Source organism: Anomalospiza imberbis, chromosome 3, assembly GCF_031753505.1.
Source record: "Anomalospiza imberbis isolate Cuckoo-Finch-1a 21T00152 chromosome 3, ASM3175350v1, whole genome shotgun sequence".
NCBI lineage: Eukaryota > Metazoa > Chordata > Aves > Passeriformes > Viduidae > Anomalospiza > Anomalospiza imberbis.
Genome location: NC_089683.1, coordinates 65,231,697 through 65,254,580, shown reverse-complemented (window position 1 = coordinate 65,254,580; position 22,884 = coordinate 65,231,697). Strand labels below are relative to the sequence as shown.

Below are 22,884 nucleotides of genomic sequence, written 5' to 3'. Positions count from 1 at the left end.
CAGTGGCTGAGCTAGGTCACATTAAAGGCTGTGGTGGCAGGCAGTGTACTGAACTCAGATCTTCCAAAACCTACAATAGTATTCTCTTTCCTGGAACATATTTCCTTTCTGAAATAAACAAATATATTATGCTGAAGTGATTTGAATACTGCCCTTTCATGTGGCTTGGCAAGAAGCGTGAGCTTCATGATTTTTGTATTGCTATTTTAAAGTGTTTGATATTTCTCTTATTAAACTGATAAATTGTCATCCATCATATCTGGTTTCATGGTTTCTGTACTGATTGCTTTTCACAGATACTACACTCTCAGGGGAAATTGGCACCAAGAAAAAAGTGAAAAGACTGTTAAGTTTCCAGAGATATTTCCATGCATCCCGGTTACTGCGTGGAATCGTACCACAAGCCACTCTGTACCTACTGGATGAGGACTACCTTGGGCAAGCAAGGGTAAGACAGGTTTCCAGATCTCCATTTCTTTTAATAATACTACACCGAGTGTCAGTTTTTTTTAGTCTTCAGATAACCAAATTCCTGGCCGATCTTTCTTAAATGATCTATATTATATGCCTATCTCACAACAGATTGTCCATTCCTCATTTGTGGTTACACCCTTAAAGGCTTAGGTCTCAAAGGAACAGAAAATGTTGCTAAATCTATTCAGCAATTTCAGATTCCAACAACTGAAATTATAATACGGATTTATTAAACAGTGAAGGATTTCAGGTTAAGTTACTGATTTAATTGCAGCCCTGACACAGCATTTAGTTCATACACTTGAAAAAAGACAGGTGTCTCATCTGATATGGAACAGCTATTAGGCAACCCACAATAGCTCTCCATAGTGGCAAAGGCTAGGAAACATGGAACTTTGAGTCCAAACTTTGCAGTGATAAAAATATAATTATTTTATTTTGCAGCTCTTACACTTACTTTGAATGGTATTTTCTAGCAAAACTTGCACAATTGATGGCATTGGGATTATATGCCTAGGCAATTTTTATTCTCTGCTGGAAGTCATTATATGCTAGGTGTTAGAAAGTAATTAAGAATCCAGACCTGTTTGAATGTAGACTAGAGAAGGGAGTGAATGTGTATTTCATTCACACATATGTCACTGTAGGTCATAGAGGTAGTCCAGAATCAGTCTCTGGGCTCAACTGATGTAGCTGTAAAAACACTGCAGTTGTAGTTAATGATGGATTCCTCTGCATGTCTGAGTGGGCTTAACAGTAGCACTGTATCTGAATTATAAAAGTTATTCCTGTGTACTTCTTTGTTTAGCACATCGTAACTCATATTCACCATGAGACCTAAGATTTTAAAACACTGTATTAGAAACCTAAGAGAATTTGCACTGACAATCTGTGGACATGAAGAAACAATAAAGCATTTGTGCAGTAAAAGGGAATATTTTCATAATATTTTGGTTTATATTATTTATTGTTTTGAGTTCCATTTAGAAGTTATTTTAGAAGGTTCAAAACCTTCTCAGTCAAAAGTGCAAGTGATATCATTTGCAGTACAGCCACATGAGCCTGATTTCTGATATTTCAAATACGACCACTATAGGTTTCTCAAAAAAAAACTTTAATGCTGTAGTAACCAATCCTGTGACTGATTAATGTGGAATAATAATATAAATCTGCTTTACAGTGTGACATACCAGTCACTGGCCTTTTCACATTTGTTTTTTCCAGCATATGCTATCCAAAGTGGGAATGTGGGATTTTGACATTTTCTTGTTTGATCGCTTGACAAATGGTAAGTAAATTTTTTAAGTCTTTATTTTACTATCTCTTGTATATGACTATTCAAAAAAAATCCATCATTAATTGTTTGCTAAATCCTTCCAGTTCAGATTACTGTGGATAAATTGGCTACATTTTAACCTCTATTAAAATCACATCCTGGAGCTTTTTCAGGCTTTTCCTGAACTATAGGGTAGTGTTTCAGGTGTGCTTTTGTACTAATCTAATCCCCTACATTTGTTGTTGTCACCTTTTCAAGAGATGTTTCTGTTTCATTTGCCTGTGAAACTCCCAAGCCACTTTAAATATACCTGTTAGATACATTTGTCAATAAATCCAGATCTCCATAATCAGTCAATTTCTATCAATACTAAAGACATTTGAGTGAAGATACCCTTGCTTCTGTTTAGCAGCAAAAATTAGGAAATTTATTAAGAGAGTAAAAATCTGCTAAATGTTTTCTCTAAATACATGTCTGTAAAACCATCCCCCTTCCCCACAAATATCCAGACAATACCCCTCGATCATGCAACTGCTAGAGAGGGTAATGATCACACCTTTCCCCTTTCTGTACTTCTCAGAGAACTGAGATCCCTCATTCCTCACCCCAGACTAATTAGGTTTGGTTGGGGCAGAAAATGTAGAAAAAAGTTGGTTTAGAGGGTCATTCAGCTGAGTGGCTGGCAGTGAAGAGTGAAAAGGATTGCAAATTGCCTGGGAAGCAAAAGCATAGTTCTTCTAAATTATCTTTCTGTGCCCCTGCTCAGTAGTCAAGACCAAGTAAGTTTCCATGTGTTCTTCATACAGATACTTATTTTCCTTCCTGAGTTACATTAAATAATAAAAGACTCCCTTCAAACTTTGTTTATGTGTAGTATGGGTTGGGTGGTTTGGGGTTTTTTCTGACTTTCATGTTAGAAAGTGTCACTGGAAACAGTGACACTGAATTAAGCAGTGCAAACTTTTTAAAATACTGTGTTTATGTATAGCTGTTCATGTAATACTAGTAAGGCTCAATTTTGCCAGTGTTCCCAGGACTGGATTTACAATAAGGCCCTTGCAGCATTATAGTGGGACTTGAGAATGTAAATGCTGCAACTCATTTTTCCTGTCTGTCATTGTTACGAGATGCAGTTCTAGCTGAGCTAGGTTACATGGGTTAGTTACATGTTTATGCAGCCGTATGCAAAATAAAAAAAAATTCATTCCAAACTCCTGATTTATAGTAATTAATTAATTAGTACAGTATGGCAAACTGAAGTGGCAGAAAAGCCACGCTTGGTTGTGTTGTTTCTGAAGATAGACCTGAATTATGAGAATGATGTCACTCTCAGATAAGCCGTCAAAAGATTTTGTTAAAACCATGTCAGTTTGCCTTCTTCCAGTTAAAACCACAGTTTGACTGTCATGTTGAAACAGCAAATGTAACTTCATGGCATCTAGACACAAGAACGGCACTCCATTGGTACAACCTTTCCATCCTTGATTACATATAGGAGTAATTTGTATAAGTGACTTCTGAGTACATGAGAATCATCTAAGCTCACTTCATTGGAGATGACGTGATAGGAGCTGACTAATAGGAAATTACCCAGATTTTTAGCCTTGCTTGGTTTGTAACTACATGTAAAGGGAATCTCAGAGTTGTTCCTTTCTGCTTTTAGGAAACAGTCTCGTAACTTTGCTTTGTCACCTCTTCAACGTGCATGGACTTATTCACCATTTCCAGTTAGACATGGTTACATTACACAGGTTTTTTGGTAAGTGTGCACCTCAACGCCATCTTTGAATGAAGTTTATAGCTTAAGTAGAGCATCAGAAAAGGCACTGGCTTGGTCTATCTATGTAAAAATGATGATATCATTGGAAATATTTCAGTAAAAGATGTCCATGATATACATCAGCATACAGTTTGCAAGCATTCAAGTACTTGTTTCAGTACCTAGTCAGTGGAGGAATTTCAAAAGGCTCTGCATTGGGCTGAAGCATCCCAGCACCACAGTCACACTGGTGATTTAAAATAAGATATGCGATGTAGAGATGTGGCTAGCTTAGGCCCACACAGACAGACAGACACTGCAGAACCTATGCGTGCACAGTACAATTGTGGTGCAGTGTAATTGTTTTAGTGACTAAAAGACCACTGAGACCCAGGGCAGTTAAAAGCTTATGTGCAAAATTTAACAAATTATATCAAGCTGTCCTGTCTACACTGAACAGTGTTGATGAAAGCCCCTGCTGCTGTTACTGCCAACAAAAATATTAGCCCCATGCTGTCAGTGAACCAAAAGAAGAAATTGGCCAAAATCAATTACTTTTTGCATCACTTTTTGAAAGCAGCTAAATGCCAGTTTTTCAGGCTGTCAAGCAGAGTTTCCAAAGCAGGGTCTCTTCTTTAAGACTGCCTAATTGTTGCTTCTGGAAAGTGTTCCTCTGGTGCGGAGACAGACAAAATCTCCCTGCTGTTTCTAACTCCTGTGGGCAGACGTGACGCGGACAGTCGGGCAATTAGAACTAGTGGTCTAAACTCACAGTTTAAGGGATTACCCACTGTACCTCCAGATGCGGCTGGAAACAAACAGAAGGCTTGGACTTTCTTTGGCACTGCTTGTGCTGGCAGCGAGCACCATGGGAGATGTGTCCGTTGGCTTTCCATTTGATTAATTCGATCATGTCTAGGAGGGCGCTTTAGGCAAGATCACATGCAGCTTCCAGTGCTCACATGGTGGTGTCCCACGACCACGTAATGGTGCACACGCTGCTACAAGGAACAGAGGGATGTGAAGCACACATCTCAATGATTTTTCTGTCTGAGAGAAAGCTGAGAGTTAAGAGGCTGGTGCTCCTGGTCCAACTGGACCGGTTCCAGCGCTGCAAAATGAAGCAAGAGAGACTGGCATTTTAAAGTGAACACACAGATGTGACTAAAATTGTCACAGGAGATTTTGCTGTGAATACCCCAATGCTGGGTTTTTTTTGATGCTTCCCCTGGGGGGTGTAGGAATGCCTTTGCCTGTAGTTCATGACTTAAATAACAAATCATGGCAGGATATCAGGGTCTCACTCCCTGCTGCCGCAAAATAGGTGATACTGCCTTAATGGCACACTACTACCCTACAACAGCAGCTTAAATAATTACACTCCGTTGTGGATAAATTTGCCTCTCTTCCTTGTTTATTTTACTCCTCAATGAGAGCCTTCACTAAGGCAAGAAAGAGGTGATTTATGCACTAGACCCAGTATATCCCCTTGGGCCTCACAAATCCTTTAATGCATTTTTTCTCTAAAGGTACCCTGATAAAAGCAGCAATTTAAATAAGCTACAGCTATTTGAAGAAACTCCTCAGGCAGCTGACTGCAAAACCTCAGATTGTATTTTAAGTCCAGTTCCCATTTGTGGCCATGGCATTCAGAGACTAAAGGATCTTTATTTTCTGTTTTATTCGCAGTTATGGTTCAAGAAGATTACCATAGCCAGAACCCATACCACAATGCTGTCCATGCTGCTGATGTCACACAAGCTATGCACTGCTATCTGAGGGAGCCCAAGGTAATCCCAACCTTTCACACTGATGTTGCTTTCAGATGGTTCTCAGATTTTTTTTCCCAGGGTTGAAATAAAACCCCCAAGAGATACTTCTAGACAGCAGAAAGTGATGGCGTGCTGGAAGTCAGCAACAAGTCAGGAGCAGCCTCGGCAACAGATTACGGATGTTTCAGTCAAGCTGTGAGAGTCACTTCTCATCACGCAGGCATCCTGTCTAATTGCTGCCGTATGAGCTCCAGCCACCACGGCGCTGTGACCCAGCTGTGGTGAACTGCTTGCAGTTCTTCTCCCACCAAACTCGGAAGGAGGCGATGCATGTCTGTGCCTCAGCCACCTCAGAGCATAAGCTCTCCACATCACTATTTCAAAATACCAAATTAGGCACAATTTCACCACAAAAGGTAAAAACAGTCCCTTCAGATGGGTCTGTTGCAGGGTGTCCTCTGCACGAGTATTTGACTGCTGCTGCAAGTTCTTACAGCATCAGAGTGGTGTTGCCTTGTGTGTTACTGGAAGGCGTTGTGATAGTGCTGTGCTGAGCCACAGTATAAGAACATAACTAATCTTTTCTGTCTTGGCTCAAATGAAAGGATGTTCTGCTAGAACTAGCAGTTTGTTACACAAGATTATAGCAATGGTGAGGACAGGAGCAGGCCCCACCTTTCCTGTATTTTTATCTCCTGCAAGATCTGCAAGTCCTTTCTTGCCAGGAAGTGCAGAGAACAGACAACATCCTGAGCCTGGACCATACTGCTCATCATTTCTGACTTCAGGATGCTTCTTTCATCTCATAGACCTGTACTCTGTACAGACTCATTGGGCTGGTAATAACTGCCTCACTCTCACAAACAGAAAATGCTAAGACTACCTTTTTTTGCTTCTAAATGAGCCCTGTAGCAGAAAAACATCTGGACAGGTTTTCCAACTTGAATGTTTGAAGTTAGCAAGGTAAATTATGTTCCCTAATAAAATACATATACTTGAACTGATATAGATATTTAACAGCCAAGGCTGAAATTTCAGAAGTTGATAAACTCTGCATTTTATAACACAGTACTGTACTAGAAAATTGAAGCCTGATCTTTTGTTGGTATTACTAAACATTTGTGGAGGCAGAACTCTTACAATGGATGCTAACAGACGCCAACCTGCCAGCCTACCTGTTTGCTTTTTAAACCAAATGAGACTATGCTGAAGTCCTTCTATTACAACAATCCTTATATTGCCATGAGTAATAAAGAGATAAGAAATACAAACTGTAATTAAAGATGATTATGTAGAATAATATCTTTATAGATGTATGTTCAACATTTACCTTAAAAACATTGCTCACAAAATTTATACTTGACATTTGTGTACAAATGCCAACACACCCAATCTATGCCATGATGTCAGCTGGTTTGTTTATTTACCAAAAAAAGTATTTACTATTCATGTTCTTATTGTGATTAATGTGTGTGATGATTCAGCTTGCCAACTTCCTCACCCCATCGGACATCATGCTCGGACTGCTCGCTGCTGCAGCTCATGATGTGGATCACCCAGGGGTCAACCAACCCTTCCTGATTAAAACTAAGCACCACCTTGCCAGCTTGTACCAGGTAAAACTGTTCATCAAGTTGCTAACGTAAAAAATGCAGTCAAGGAGAGTTTAAGCAATTTGTGGTGAACTTTTAATGCCAAAATCTGGCAATGGGAGGATGCAGGTCAAGTAATCCTGCACTTTGGAGTCTGGGCAATTTCAGTCAAACACCTCACTGGGTGTCACTTCTTAGAGCAAAGCTGATACAGGAAAATAGGTGGAAATGTCAGAATTTTTTTGAGGACATTTAAGCCAGATCAGTTGTCTGGGCTGTTTCTGCTGTAGATCATCTGGAGTGAGGAGCTGTGGGTAGGACAGTTAAAATCATGACAAGAAGATCTCAACTTCTTTCAGTGAGCAGATAAGCAGCAAGCATCCTCTAAATTGGTATTGCATTAAAGGAAACATTTGCTTCATATGGCTGTAGTAAAATTAAACACTTAATGAGCACTGCATAAAAAAATAGAAGACAGATGAAACCAAAGGAAAAGTCACAGACATTTACAGTAACATTCCTCGAGATACAAAGAAAGAACTTCAAGAAAGCCACTAGGTCACACCACAGGCTGTCTAGACCAGTATCCTGTTTCTAAGAGCAGCCAGTAAAAGATCTCAGAGAAAAACATAAGTCTGGGATAAGTACAGAGTTGTCCTTCACCTAGTATACATCCTTTCAGCTCTGGCAAGCAGTAGTAGAAAACTTCCTGAAACAAAAACACAGACTCTCTTGTTCAATAATTAGCAGTGAACCCATGCTGCCTGATTTTTGTGGTCCTTTTTGAATATATTTGAGATTTTGGCCCATGGCAATCATTGTAGCTTTGTATTTTATCTAAAACTGTCCTATGATTGTAATCTCCACAGACTTGTATACATTGTTATTATATATGGACATCTCTCTATTCTTTGCATTGTACTTTTATATACAATGTGCCAGAGCAATTTGCTGCCAGAGCAAATCTGAATTTTGGTTGCACTAACCATAATTCACATGTAGTAAATGGAGTTAGTAGTGATTTCTAGCCTTTAGAATCACAGACTCATAGAATCATAGAATCATAAAGGCTGTGAGAGACCTTTAATATCATCATATCCAACCCAGCTGTTCACCCAGCACCAGATCCAGACACTTTTTAAACTTAAACACCTCCAGGAATGGTGACTCCACCACCTCCCTGGGCAACCTCTTTCAGTGCCTGACCACCCTAACAGTAACAATTTTTTTCCTACTATCTAATCTGAATCTCCCCTGTCTTAGTTTAAGGCCATTCCCTCTGGTCCTCTCACTGCAGGCACGGCAGGAGAGACTCTACAGCCTCACTTCAGGTAGGTGTAGGGAGCAATCAGGTCCCCCCTGAGCCACCTTTTCTCTGGGCTAAGCACCCCCAGCTCCCTCAGCCACTCCTTGTAAGACATGTTCTCTGGACCTTTCATGAGTCTTGTTGCCCTTCTCTGGACATGCTGTAGCACCTCAGTGTCCCTTTTAAAGTGAGGAGCCAAAGAACTGGACATGGCATTCGTGGTGTGGCCTTACCTAGTGCCGAGTACAGGGGGACAGTCACTGCCCTGGTCCTGCTGGCCACACTATTCCTGATACAGGCCAGGATGCCACTGGCCTTCTTGGCCACCTGGGCACACTCTGTCTCATGTTCAGTCAGCTGTCAGCCAGCACTCCCACTGGACTGCTTTCCAGCCACTTCGGAAGATTCAATTTCAGCCTTCGCGGAGGTTGTCAGAAACAGAATCTCCCGCATTAAAAATGAACCTACGTGAAGAAGACTCACTAATAGCTACATACACATACTTAGCAAATTGAGAGAGTGCTGTGATGTGCTTACTGCTTGATAAAAGAGTCTCTCTTTTTCTACCCTACACAAGCAATGTTTGGGTTTTCCCATAAGAAGTGGATTGTGTAATGGTGCAACTGTCCTGCCCTCAGACATGGGAATGGGCTGGACTGTGGGAGCCCCAGCCAAGGCACAGTTATGCTCAAACATTGAAAATGTGACTGGCCTCATCATAAGCTGATGCAGCTTATTATGTCATACCCATATCTTTCTGGTCCAGTCTTTTCTAAACATCAGATCAGCTGAGTGAGGAGGGAAAAAAGCCAGGGGCCTAAGCTGTGGTACTTTGGGAATGGTAAGGGTTTTTTGAAGAGGAGTGAATAGAGCCATTCCATAAAACTCCTTGTCTTTTGAAAAGGTACAAACAATTCTGTCTCAAATTAATAGTGGCCAACAGTACTTTATAATTAGGTTGAAAAATCAGGCTAATCTGAAAGACACACAGCTAAAATACTAGTATCTTGGAGAAGTGGTTTCTGCTCAGGTATTTGGGTTTGAATGTACTTACAAATGTTGGTTAGAAAAGGCAGTGACAAAGCAGAAAATGCAATCTTTCAACAGCAAATGAGATTTGAAGTACCCTACTTAAGGATATTCACTGACAAGTTTGAGTTATTTTAACTGAAAATGATCCCACATTGTTTCCAAAGATCTTAGTAGTATACAGTGTATGGATGCCAATAAAAATAACTCCTGGAAAAAAGTTTTGCGGAAAACCTTTAAAGTCAAAAATTTAGATTTAGTGAATAGTCTTTAAAACATGTACTTTAACATGTGCTTTGAAACCGAAACAAAGTTCTTAGATTTTTGGTTTTTAAGTACCAGAGCCACAGAACTGCTGGGATTAATCAGCAAAAGGATCAAATGAAAGTAAGTTTTAACAGAGCTGGCAATCATCTGTCATTGAGACACTGAACTTATCCATGTATGGCATTTCTATGATTTTAAATGTCTCTTGACATTTAAATTAACACTTTACATTTACATTTAGAAGAAAAGGTTTTGTAAAATGAGGTAGGTCAGTTCTTGACAAAGATGTAAAGTGTTTGACAGCTTCTGAAGTGCGTATGTAAGAAGAGTCATGTTTCAGGAAGACATCACCAAGGACTTCAGAGCTTTCAGTATTTATTTTCAAACGAAATCTATATTTTATGATGCAAGACACTTCGTTTTGTAATCTGTAGGGTAATTTTCTAAGGTCTGTTGCGCGTGATTGCATGCACCATAATTTTCTAAGATAAAAGCAGTTCATTGAAATCTCCAGCATTACAAGGACAGTTGAAAGCATAGAAGGTGACTCTAGTGGTCTGGAGGTCACTTAGTTTTCTGTGAGGAGCACACCGGCATTCCTTGTAATGTGATGCAGACTTTGCTTCTGACTTGTATTGTCTGGCTTTTAAATGAAGGGTAAAAGTTTAGAAGTGTGGATAGATCACATACAACATCTGTAGTACAAATTAGATTTCATAAAACCATGAAAGGACACTTTACAACTTTAATGTAGGTAAGCTGGAAATAGGAAAGTACATTTTGGGCATCAGTAAAAACAGTTCTCTTATGCAGTCTTCCTTAAAAGCAACACTTCTAATTATAAGTGTAATTTTTTTTAACTATTTAACATTCTGTAGTTAAACCAACTGCTCAATGAGTAAGAATAGATTGAAGAGATTGAAAGAAATTCTGATCCCCTTTGAATTAAAATTTAAGTTTGCTCTGCACATAGTTCATAGCAAGTCTCCCTCTCTTCAAGTTACTGTTCTTTTTCCAATGTGTGTGTTGAATGCAGTGGTTTGAATAGCTCAGACGAAGTAACGGATTGGAAATATTGTGGTAGCTTAAGTAAAACAAACTGTCATAGTCTTGAAGTCTTTGTTATAGCAATCTACTGGGATTGGGCTGTAAATGTGACAGAAGCTTCCTATAGTGCAGCCTTTAAAGTAAAGCTGCACTACTCCGTTTTTTTAAAAAAACCAAAACACCACGTGAAGCAGAACTGAGAGCCCCAGTCTGCAAGGCAGCACAGAGACTTTCCCTGCATGGGTTGTCTCCCACCAGCCTGGGTGATCAGATAGCTCATGGCAATTAGTCTTAATAAAGCAGTAGTGTGTTCCTAGGGGGAATAGCTGACTCTACTAATTGCTGGCAGCCGCTTCAGGGATTCTGGCTCCTTACATTTAAGAGGAGAGTCATATGACTTCATGCTCGGTTGTTGCTTGTTAATGTGACCTTCCCTTTTCCCTCCTCCCTGTAGTTTCAGTGTGGGAAACTAAACAGTGCAGCGGTGTCAATTTGAGCTTCCCCTTATAGCAGCAGGCAAAGAGCAGAAACTTAGAGAAGTGGAAATACTCTGAGATGACTACCTCAATGTGCTTTTTCCTATGAGTAACTACTAATTGGATGCATCTCAGATGTCTGCATCAGGTCTCAGATGCCTCAACCCTATTCTGGCTGGCCTTCAGTATGGCCAAGGAGCAGCTGTATCCATGGAGGGTAATTCCCTCTTTGAGGCAGGTGCTGCTGAAGCAGCTCCTCACAGCAAGTAAGGCTGCCACGGTGGAAGGGATGCTCCAAGGGGGATCTCCCTGGTTGCAAGGTTTCAAGGATGCAGTCAGGCCAGGGTCACAGGAAACTCTGTACACAGGCACTGTCTTAAAGAGTAAGTCTTCCCAAAAGCCAGATAGAGTTTGTCCAATTTAGTAGGAAGATGGCAGCCTGTGGCCTTGGGGTGACTCTTGGGACCAGTATTCAGCTCTGTGACTTGGTAGGTGAAAAAAAACCAACCAAAATTTTTGTTATTATGTCCTATTACATTATCTTATTTTTCTTGGTCAGAGTGTAGGGTTGCAAAAGTCCATTCTGATGTATTTAGGCAAAAGAAGAAAAGGGATATTTAAGTTGGCAAATGAACAGAATTCCTGTCAAAAGTAATTTCTGTATTGCATAACTGATGTTGTGATCTGAGTCCATCAGCTCTTCCTAAGAAAAGGAATTGGTTTTTATATGGTTTGAAGGCTTTGGATTTGGTTTTACTTTGTTTTTTTCCCTCAGAATCTGTGATTTCTGTAAGGGAAACAAACAGACAGACCCAGAGAAATACCAAAGCAACATTGTTTCTGTGAATTCAGAAGCAGCAAAAAGCACTGCGTAAAGTACAGTGATAGGAAGTCAATCCTGTTTTTACTCTCATCTTTGCACTAGGCAAGATGATCAAAATGCAAATTGGATCTTGGATATGCAATGTTTCGTTTTTTGATAGTCATTAGATATGACAGGACTACAAAGGAAGATGGGGAAGACTTAGGCAGAAAATACTGCTCAGTCCCTCTTGGAAAAGTGGAAACTGCACATCATGTCCCACGGGAAAGGAACTACTATGGCAGCAAAACCTCAGAGCTGTGGGAGGGACTGTGTGTGAGGGAGCTAGAGGTCGACAGTGGCTGGAGAGAGGGATTCTGACTCCACTTTCCCTGCTGGCAGTGACAGGGTGGAGTTCTTGTTCTGCTGCCTGCTCAAAAGGTTTGTTTGTGTTTTGTTTTTCTTATCTAGTGCTCATCTACTGCAAAAGCTGTGAACTGCCCAAAACAGGGAACAGATGATAGAGGTTTCTGAATAAGTGACATTTCTGAGGCATTTTGGGGTAGAAAGTACTCTGTGAACTAAACAAGTGATGATGGGAAAATGCACTGTGTTAGGATAGTAATTTCAAGTCATCAGACATAAGATACCAAATTTGTTGTAATTTACTGATAACCTAGAAAGCTTGGTTTTGGCTCCTTAGCAGTTTTTTTGCGACCTAAGTTTGGTTCCACTTAGTTGAAAACAAGGAAACAAAGAGGAGTCAAAATTTGTTGCAGACTAAGTTGCTGAAGCCTGCAAATGCTCAGCAGTACTGCTATTCCTCTTGCTTTCACCGAACAGCTGCAGGCAGCTTCCAGTTCCCTGACTCAAAGGGAAATTTGGCAGTTTAGTTTTCTTTTTCTTGTCCGCGCTGCATTCAAACTATAGATGCTGAAAAGTCAGCCTAGAATCAGTAGGAGGTAAAAATACGCTTTTGCACTCCTGCTTTAATTTATTTGTTAATAAATCTGCTAGAATGCAAACTACCTCTCACTCAGATAAGATTAGCTCCTCGGTTCACAGCAGGATTCAAACATTGCAGAGCAACAGGCCTCTAGGGCTGACCTTAGGTAAGAAACCCAAAAGCACAAGGTTCCTTAACTGTAGAAATCTAGACCAATTACTCTAATCCAGCTGTGGCTGAAAAGCACACATTTTAGGCTCATGTTACAGCGTGTCCAACCAGCTCTGGGTATCATGTGATATGGCAAATCCCTGTGTGTAGCTGTACCATGGATACCATCCTAATCCTTGCGTTTACTGGTGTTATTTCTCCCCAGAACGTGTCGGTGCTGGAGAACCACCACTGGCGCTCTACCATAGGCATGCTTCGAGAGTCACGGCTGCTCGCCCACCTGCCCAAGGAGGTCACGTAAGTGTCCACCAGAATCACTGAAACTAGGCCATGACCTCCTTCTCCCTTCTTAAAAGCACACTGGCAAAGAGGCCCAGGCTTCAAAATAGGCTGAACTTGCTGTCCCTTCTTGGTGCCACTGTGAAATCATGAGACAAAGTTACACAACAGAAGTATTTTTTTAAGACCTACCCACTTCTGCAGCACAGGAATGGCCACTCTCAGCACCAGGAACATGAGGAGTCCCAGCAAGAGTGGACTTGTTCAGATGGATTGTTGGCATTTTTCATCTTTCATAGCACCAACCAAATATGGAAAGATTTAGTGATTAAAAACAGGACATTGAAGGAGCTGGTCAAGGAGCATCAAGACTGCTCTGGACTTCCACATGTCACTGAAGGAATGTGGTTCAGGCTTTATGGATAAAGCAAAAAAAGAGCAGCCACATGAGCACCTTGGCCAAGTTTCTGCTAGCCTTTTACTTGTGTTAGTCCCACCAAGGATGGGAGACTGAGACAGTGAACAGACTGCAGTAATACATTTTAAATCACAGGTGACCCTACCAAGAATATAAACAAGTTACCTGGAAGCAGTAAGCTCTATATCCCTCCAGAAATTCTTTGCATCAGACCAACAACTTTAAAGGACTTCAGTCTAGACCTTCACAACTTTGACTGCAACTTCAAAGTTGCAGTATTCGCTGCTCAGCTCTGAGCAGCTGAAGTACGACGTGAGCATTTTTCTTGATGCAACATGCTGTTGTTTCAGGGTGGGTTTTTTGTACTTTCCTAGCACTTTTCAGAAGTTCTCAGAACAACCTGTGCCAACAAGCATTTTTCTTCTACATTATCTATTCTTTTTGAACCCATTTGGGCAGGTAGAACAGTTGTACCCTGCAAAACCCAGCAGAGACTGACCAAACAGATCAGACTGGGTCCGTAAAGAAAAAGGGAGCTTTATGCCAGCTCCAGTGATCCAGAGTAGATTGTTTTGAGCTCTTAATGTTGAATGATTCCACGATTAAAAGGGCTTATTTACCTTCATTGCAGACAGGACATTGAGCAGCAGTTGGGCTCCCTGATCTTGGCAACAGACATCAACAGGCAGAATGAATTTTTGATCCGTCTGAAATCTCATCTTGACAATCAGGATTTGAGGCTGGAGGATGCACAAGACAGACATTTTATGCTTCAGGTAACTTCAATTTTTTTTTTATAGTTTTTTTCATTTTTCAGGTCACAGTGTTTCCTAGTATATGTTAAGAGTAGTATATTGTAGCATGTCTGGACATCTGCCTCTCCTTACCGATTACCATAAATACTTCCCTTCTGCCACCTTCTGGCACATCAGGCAAGAATAAGGTATCTCCAGTATTTCCTTACGTAATTTCCTTGAGTTAAAAAGCTGTAAATATAATAGATACAGGAGAGTGTCAAATGCTAAGGAATGAAGATAAGCTAGATTATTTTATTTCCAGAACACTGCTTCTCTTGCCAGGTAATGCTTCAGTTGTAGTGTCTCTCTCTCTTCTGGCAAATGTCACTCCACTGGTGTTATTTTCTAGCACTGTCCAGGAGAGGCCCCTTGTTGGTGTTCTTTCCAGGACACCCTGACATCGAGTCCTGTTCCTGTGATGGATGCTCAGACACTGCCTCTGCAAAGACAGCTGTTGCTATGGCAGCAGATGCTTCTCTAGTGCATCTGCCAGCCAATGAAAAACCCATGCTTTATTCAAAAATCAAATAGGTTCATCCTGGTTCTTCCAGCTAAACAGCAGTCATTAGCAGACTCTTCAGAATAAACCTCTATCTATTAAAGCATTATTGTGATTAACATAGCTACATATACTTGCTTCTTTGGAGAAATTACATTAATTTCATTCCTAAATACATGAAGAAGTTGAAATAATCGTTTTCATTTATAAAACAAACATCTACATATTTTCCTTCCATCAAAGTCATGGAAAAGGTGACAGCTGCAAGGAAAGAAGTGCTGATCTGTTCATTCTTCCCCCTCCAGCAGCATGGGAAATGTAGTATCTTCTCACTGGTTCTGGCTCAAACAGTCTTCTGTCAGATTCCTGCACAGACTGTGCAGGGCAGGGTGATAGATTGACCATATTTCTGGACAGATAATGCAAGAAAGCTGTGCAAATACCAAAAGCAAAAGGAATTACAGCTCTCAGCTATGGAAAAAAAATAAAAAGGTTTCATATGCACTAGGAACTTAGGAACAAGGGAACAGACAGTAAGATTTACTTATCTGGTGGATTAGTTATGGAAAAAGAAGAGAAAAAGATCAAGAACTCTTGACTGATTGGAGTAAGCTAAAGAATGTTTGAAAGATCCTTGCAGTAGACAATAACATTAAGGCTAATCAGCTTAATCCAATGAGAAAAATGACTTGGAGATTTCCCTCTGCTGGTTCACAGGTCTGAACTCATAGAGGAAATACTTATGTTTTCTTGCCGGGTGCCAGAATGACTTCTGACTTCTGTCAGACAGAATGACTGTGTTCAGTCTGTGAAGAAACAAGGCACGTGATATTTTGTTCCAAGGCAGTAAGACAGGCAGACTATTACATGGTTTACTTTTCTGAAGTAGTTACTCAGTTTTAAAAACCTTTTCCCCTGTACTCATTCTCCTACAAAGCACTTAAAAGTACTAGTTAACTAAGTGAAACCAGGCCAGGGGCAGTGTGGAGAGCCCTGTGCTTAGCTTTGTAAACAAAAATATGCAGACATTAAGATGAAGTGTAATTGAAGTGAAATGCAAGGTCACTCACTGAGACCGCAGAGAAATCATGCCCAAATACACCAGCTTGGCTCTTCCCTTCCTTGTCATCAGCCATGGATGCTGAGCCAAGCAGTCAGCAGGAGCCAGCCTGAGGCTTTTGTTGGCTTGTTTCTTCCAAGGAATATCCAAAACACTTTGCAGCCTTGGAATTTGGTCCTGCTCTTGTTCTCACTACCGTAAAGTGGAGGGCTGAATGAAAGTTTTGTTTGCAGCATAAATAAATGCTCTTTCCTCAAAGGGCGCATTTGGGTGAGGCTGAGTCTCTGAAAGGTAATCTTAACCCTTCCCGGCATCGCTGGTGGGGCCTGGGAGTTCCCTGACTGCAGATTTACTGCTGAAGCACTGCTAAACAGTAACTTCCTTTCTCACTACTGCTTTTCTTCTTGCTTTCAGATTGCACTCAAGTGTGCTGACATTTGCAACCCTTGCCGGGTCTGGGATCTGAGCAAGCAGTGGAGTGAACGGGTCTGCGAAGAGTTTTACCGGCAAGGTCAGCCCCTTCAACTCACAGCAGCCCCCTTTCACCTCAGCTTTCCATGGTTTCTGTGTGACAAGCCAGAGGTAGCACTGAAATGTCCCTTGAGAATGAACTCTTCAGAGATGCGCTGCCTCACTGCAAAAGTGGGAAGGGGTAGAAGAGCAACAAGTGTTTCTCTGCTCCTGTACTAGCATCAGAAAGGAGGGAGGGTTTTGCTGTGCCTCAGCACTTGAGTTCAGCTGAAAAGCCCATGGCTGGGTTCTTCTCTGAGACCCTCCAGTCACCATGAGCGTTTCTGAGCTGGAATGGTGCCGGCGCCACACTGCCCCAAAATCCTAGCACTGTGTTTTGTCTTGCTTTTCGTGCTCCCACTACAACTCTGATGGAAGCCTTACCCTCACTGTTTCCCAAATATGACACATTCTTCTGCCTGCAGATGGAGAGAAAGGGTTCAAACACGCTTCCCAGCATGCTGTTGAAAGGGCCAAAGCAGGCAAGCCAAACCTCAGCTAGAACCTACTGCAAATGTTTTCAGACCCCTGCAGAGAGCACAGTCACGCAGGGTTTTTTTTTGAAACACAGTAATTACACCATTTGGCTCTATCTGCATAGGCAAGGTCATGCTGTGCTACAATGCAGGGTGCAGCAGAGTTTAATCACTGCTAAATTCTTTGTTCAGAGCATCCTGCGAGTTGAAGGCAAGTGGAAGAGCACACAAAGAAGTTCTTAGTTCATTTAACATTCTGCACTACAAAATAAAGCCACATCTGAGCTGGTACCTGGTACAGTTAGTCTGTAGCAAGGACAAACCAGTCAGTGAGTTAATTTTCAGCCCATGTCAGTTTAAGCTGGTGAAATGTCTTTGATGCCTTTGAAGCAACATAAGCAACTTGCCCAATGCAGGTTTAGTTAGTCAGATGTCTATAAGGCATAATCAGCAGGCAGCTTAGGAGGTGCAATACCTCACCTTTAGTGTATTGGGGGACCATGCTGAGAAATACAGATCAACTCCTAAAAATGTAAGCTTTTTCCACTGCCCTCAAGATTTGTTCATCTACCATCTAAAACATACCTCTGAAAGGAGATACCTAAGTACGAGACCAGTTAGAAGCATCACGGGGAGGAAAGGAGCATTTTATGTGTGACAATTATACAAAAGCTGTGGTCTGATTATCACTAGTGGCTGCATAATCCTGTTCAGTGGTACAATACCCTCGTATTAAATAGCATGCATTTAGATACCATTATCACTTTAAAGTGTTTTTGTAGACCTCTCTGCCCCCTTACACACAACGATGGGGCTTGAAAGTACTTTCCGGCACTAAGTTTAACATTTGGAATCCATAAGGTCTCATGTTTTGATTTTTAACTATAGATGAGACGGATAATACCACAATTAGTGCTTTGTTTAATCTTCCTTCTGGAACAAAGTTTTAACATTTTTTTTAATAGAACATTTCTAAGGCCATTTTAATAGAAACTCAGATCCTGTTCTTCCAGTGTTCTGGTGCATCTACACTAAATGTTAATAAATAAAATATACAATCCAGGTACATTTCAGGGAGAATTTGACACCTACAGCAGCTCCTAACAAAACCCTTTTCTAGAAAAATACTCTAATTTATTTTCAGATCTTTTAAAAGTCAGCACAGCTAGAAACACAGGGTAAGTAATAAAACTTGATTTTTATACATGAAACTGGAAGTAGTAAGAAAAAGCTTTCAAGAAAATGGCCAATGTTGAAGCAGCATTAATTATCAGTTTCTCTGATAAGGTTTTAAAATTGCTTGGAAGGTTTTCCCTAGCGTAAAAGTTCTCAGGAACTAATTCACGCAGTTCCTTTTACAGTAACTTGAAACAAAAAAAAAAAAAAATTGACCATCATTTGAAGTACTTACCATGTAAAAACAAATCTTATCGAATCTTTGTCAATTACTTAATTGACTTTTAAAAGACAAGAAGAGGTAGATATACTTTAAGCCAGACAAGTCAACCATTTTCTACCCAGAACACCTACAGGGGGGGATATTACTGGAGTTACAAACTTTCTTTTAGTCAGTTTTGGAGGGGTAGATGAGAAGAAGACAAATTGCACATTTGGAAACATAAGAAACTGTTATTGTGTCTCAGTTTTGCTAAATTGTTCTTTTTGGTTGTTCATGAAGCTAAAAATGTTTTTCTGATACTTTCTAAGTACACAATTAGAACTGAAAATACTCTGTTCACATTTAAGAAGTGATTCCATGCTGCAAAGGGAAGAAAGCGATGCTTAGAAATGCACAGTGTTTTATATGGGGCTATAGAACCTGAGTAGCACAATAGCAAAAATCTGTTCTTGGGGAGAAAAGTGGATTTAAAAGCTAAAAAAACAGTGGATTTAAAGCAAAATGTTTCTTTATGGGTTGAATGCAGTATTTTTTCTAAACTAGTGTGTCTTCTTACAGGAAAGTTTTTCCTAACCAGCCCTCACTACATCCTTACTAGTAAAGCAGTTGGACTAAATATTATTGTGTGAGGGGAAGTGGCACATCTTAGCTTGCACACAGTTAGCTCTCTCTTCCCTTCCATACTGTAGACAGGAAAGGTCCTGTACCTCTTGCAGTAACCAGGATTGTCCACTGGCAGGGAAGGCTAGCAATCACAAAGGATGAACGTGTTGCACTCACAGACAGAGAGTGTTTGTTTTAAGAAAACCCCTACACCCAAAACTTAACTCAGAGCAATCTTTGCATTAAGTAATTGCAGGCATGGGGAACACAGTCTCTCCAGCAGAAAAGGTGACTGCTGTCTTGCATGGCAGTGAGCAAATTACCCACTCTGAGATGTTTTTTTCTGCTGAATTCTTTAATCCAGCATGGTTTTTGCTATTGATTACCTTCAACTCCATAAAAAACATCTCCTGCCATTACTATGTACAGAACCCTGTCCTGTGTGACTATTTCTGCAGGAATGATTTCTGCTGACTGTTTGTAAGCATCTTATCAGTGTCAAATCTGGTCAGTTCTACATCAGGAGCAATCTGAGGTGGCATCTGGAGTGAGCAGATCCCCCAGCCAGGTTTTTCTTCCAACAATTTGAAACAGTCCCCAGGGCTGGTCACAGCAGGAGCTGCCTGCAGGAATCTTCAGGGCAGTCCCAGATTTGGAACTAGAGACCTACTGGTCCAGTTAGTCAAATACTCTGCTATGAAGGTGGCTAGGAGTTCAGCCAACTACTTTGCTGTCTCGAGTCAGTTCTGTGCAGATCCCTCTCTGGGGACATCCTGGATGACCCAGGAAATAAATATGCTCAGTGCAGCTGCAAAGGCATAGCTTGGTACCCAGCTACTGCACAGTAATAAGACAGACTTTTAATTTAATCATTTTTCCACATTTATAACTTGAGCTCCATAGCTCTTGTCACTTGAAACATTGCTGGAGTCCATGCTTTGGTCCTTACTAGTTTGTTAGTGCAGCCACAGCTGTGAGCTGCCAGGCTCCAACACTCTTCCCTTTATGAGCCACTTCCAGAAGAACACACTAGCAATTTCCACTACAGTACTACTGTAAATCTAAAATTGATACACTGCAATTTTCTGGTAGGAAGTGATCTGAACAATGAGTAAATGAACTAGAATGTCTTAAAAACCTTTCACATAAGAGAGTCTATTTTAAAAATTAAGGTCCTCAGAACACTTATGTGCTCAGATTTAATGTTCATCTAAAAGTCATCTTTTCTTAGATTTTTCTTTGTATGGATAATTGGTTTCTCTGATACCTAAAAAGAAGAAGTCCAGAAAACAAAGGTATTTAGACATTTACCGTGGTCATCATTGGTACAAGATTCCAACTCCTCACACAGTTGCAGACACTGTAAGAGTGTGGCACAGGTATGGAGAAGGGATAAAAGTGGCAGAAAAATATTTTTTTCCCTTTTTTTGCAGGTGATCTGGAACAAAAATTTGAACTGGAAATAAGCCCCCTTTGTAATCAGCAAAAGGATACAGTACCAAGCATCCAGATTGGTAAGTATTAGTTTCATTCTCTTCATGTTTATCTCACTATGACAGAAGTTCTAAGAGAAACTTTTATTCACCACATGCCCCACTCCAATCCAGTTGTTTTAACAATAAGAGGTGCAGATACCATAAGAGTTAAAAAATATGTTCTAAATTAAAATGTTTGAAAAGAAATTTATCTAAGCCAAATGTTCAACAGAAAGACAAAGGAGTCTTTGCATAGGGGAAAAATACCCATGGGAAAAAATTGCAGCCAGTGTTGAACACTGGTTACTTTCTTGTCTGAAATCTCCTCAAAGGGTTGCTGACGGTCACAGAGTTTAATGTGACACACACAGATAAAGCCATATCTTGTCATGTATGCTGGTCAAAAGCTCTGCATTTCAAAAGGAATTGATGTCTGTTTGAGAGTTTGTTGTTATTTCTCATCAGGGCTTTTGCCACTTACCGTGCTCTGTGCTTTTGAGGCAGTCAGTGGGGCATTACACTTGTTGAATTAACTTGTTGCTCACCAGCTGTCCCTTGTGTGTTTCTCCAGGGTTCATGACATACATTGTTGAGCCACTCTTTGAGAGGTGGGCCCAGTTTACAGGCAACACTCCCCTATCTGAAAACATGCTAAACCATCTCAGGAGGAACAAGGCCAAGTGGAGAAGTTTGCTGCACAAGCAACACAGCAGTAGTAGGAGCAACGACCACTCAGGCCAAGTGACTGGCAGCCAGGAACAGACTTTAAATGAAGAAGAGACTCCTTAGTGGCAGCTTTGCACTTTTCCTTTTAGCACTGCTATCTCCGTCTTGGTCACAGCAGCAAAAAAGGTCCCGGGGAGCAGGAGCCTGTTGTCAACACCATGCAAAGGCAAGAAATGGCAAAGCTCTAAGGGTCCTCATGAACATGCCCATGGTTCTGCTGGGTTCCTTTTTGATCTTCACGTTTCTCTCCCTTCTCTCCATTCTGCGCATGCCTGATGCCATTAGTCACTCCTGGTCCCAAACTGCCCCAATGCGGAGTCCCAGTCAGCAGCCGGGAAGCCAGGCCAGTTCCAGCTGCCATGAAGCAGGGAGGATTGCTGAGAGAACAGGGGTTACAGAGAGGCACTCTTGGTGATCTTTTCATTTACCACAGGTCATATTGTGACATATGTATATAGGCCCAGAGCGCCAAACCCTTTCTAGGCTGGCAGCTGGGCTGCACATTATACCACCAGCATCTCCAGCATCCAGAGGACATGGACCGAGCGGGACGGTGCTCGCAGTGGGCAGTCGGGTTGTTTTAGTAGTTAAAACCTTTTTAACTTTTGTATTCTGTGCACTAAACAAAAGATCTATAAACCTTGGACTGAAGTTACTCTCCGTATACACACCTCCAGTGTAACAAGGCTTGTTTTGGTAATCATTTTTATGCCACTTTGGATAAAAGACAGGCATCTTCTCATTGCAAGGAGCAGTATTCCCTCGCAGCCAAAAGGGAAGATGTAGTACAGCCTAAATCTTTGAAACACAAACAGATCTATCTTTTGAGTACTGTTTCAAGTTACCTGTTTATATTCATATGTGTACATTTTCTGTAAATAGAAAGCGCTACTGATTCCCATGCCAAAATACTGGAGTACTGTGGGATGATTGCTACCTGTAAAAACATTGGCACTGTGAACAGAATACTGTTAGTTTTAATACAAGAGAAAGCATTTGTAAATATGGTATAGAGTTTATTAATATGCACCATTGTTTGTGGATAAAAGCCTTAACTTCTAGCATCCTTCATCTTCTGATAGCTGCCAAAATCATACAGTTACAAGATACGATTCTGAACTGCCTTTCCACTATCTGGAGGCGTATCAAAGGTCATTAAGGAATGAAGTCTGGCAGGATAACTTCTTGAAAACTTCAAACACATTCCATATGGGTCCGTGTTGTTAATCCATGGCACCTTGCACATTCGGTCTAGGCAAATGTTTCACCGAGCCTCAAGTTTTAAGTTCAAAAAAACCCCCAGGCCCCACAGCAACACCACATGATTTGACAGTTCAGCATGATTACCATTAATTCAAATGTGTGAATTTTTACTAAATAGCTTAGTCATCTACAAAGCACAGCATTAGTTCTGGAGTTCAGTTGTTTTCTTGAGAGATGTTGCAGTGTAGCTGATTTTTTCCCCACATTCCCTCCTTAGAGAGTCAGCATCAAAATGCATTTGTATCTTTCTTTTAATTAAAAGAATACTTCAAGTGACTTTTAGATTAGTCTCACTCAATGAAGGAAAAAAATGTGTTAGAGTCAGACTACTAAAAATCCTCTTAGCTATCATAGTGGCTGAAGAATTTCCTATGATCTCATATTTGTGAAAGATACTTGGCCTTAACTATGCCGTAAACAACCTCAGTTCAGAAAGTCTTTATTAAACTTTACTCAAGCTTC

The 22,884-nt window shown here is 40.8% G+C and overlaps 1 protein-coding gene and 1 long non-coding RNA gene across 5 annotated transcripts in view; one reads left to right on the top strand and one right to left on the bottom strand.

Annotated features, from left to right (window-relative positions):
* PDE7B (phosphodiesterase 7B) overlaps window positions 1-22,884 on the top strand; it is a 167,106-nt gene extending 144,222 nt beyond the window's left edge. For all 4 annotated transcript variants that reach the window (XM_068184848.1, XM_068184846.1, XM_068184847.1 and 1 more), the window contains 10 exons: window positions 297-448; window positions 1,699-1,762; window positions 3,414-3,509; window positions 5,199-5,299; window positions 6,766-6,897; window positions 13,123-13,214; window positions 14,246-14,390; window positions 16,385-16,481; window positions 20,392-20,472; window positions 21,005-22,884. In XM_068184848.1, the coding sequence (XP_068040949.1) occupies window positions 297-448; window positions 1,699-1,762; window positions 3,414-3,509; window positions 5,199-5,299; window positions 6,766-6,897; window positions 13,123-13,214; window positions 14,246-14,390; window positions 16,385-16,481; window positions 20,392-20,472; window positions 21,005-21,222 (1,178 nt within the window). In that variant the 3' untranslated portion in view covers window positions 21,223-22,884. The remainder of the gene's footprint in view (window positions 1-296; window positions 449-1,698; window positions 1,763-3,413; window positions 3,510-5,198; window positions 5,300-6,765; window positions 6,898-13,122; window positions 13,215-14,245; window positions 14,391-16,384; window positions 16,482-20,391; window positions 20,473-21,004) is intronic.
* Window positions 17,795-18,792, bottom strand: LOC137470963 (uncharacterized). The gene is made up of 2 exons (XR_010997326.1): window positions 17,908-18,792; window positions 17,795-17,871 (listed from the first exon to the last, which is right to left on the bottom strand). It is a non-coding gene; the product is annotated as an uncharacterized lncRNA (long non-coding RNA).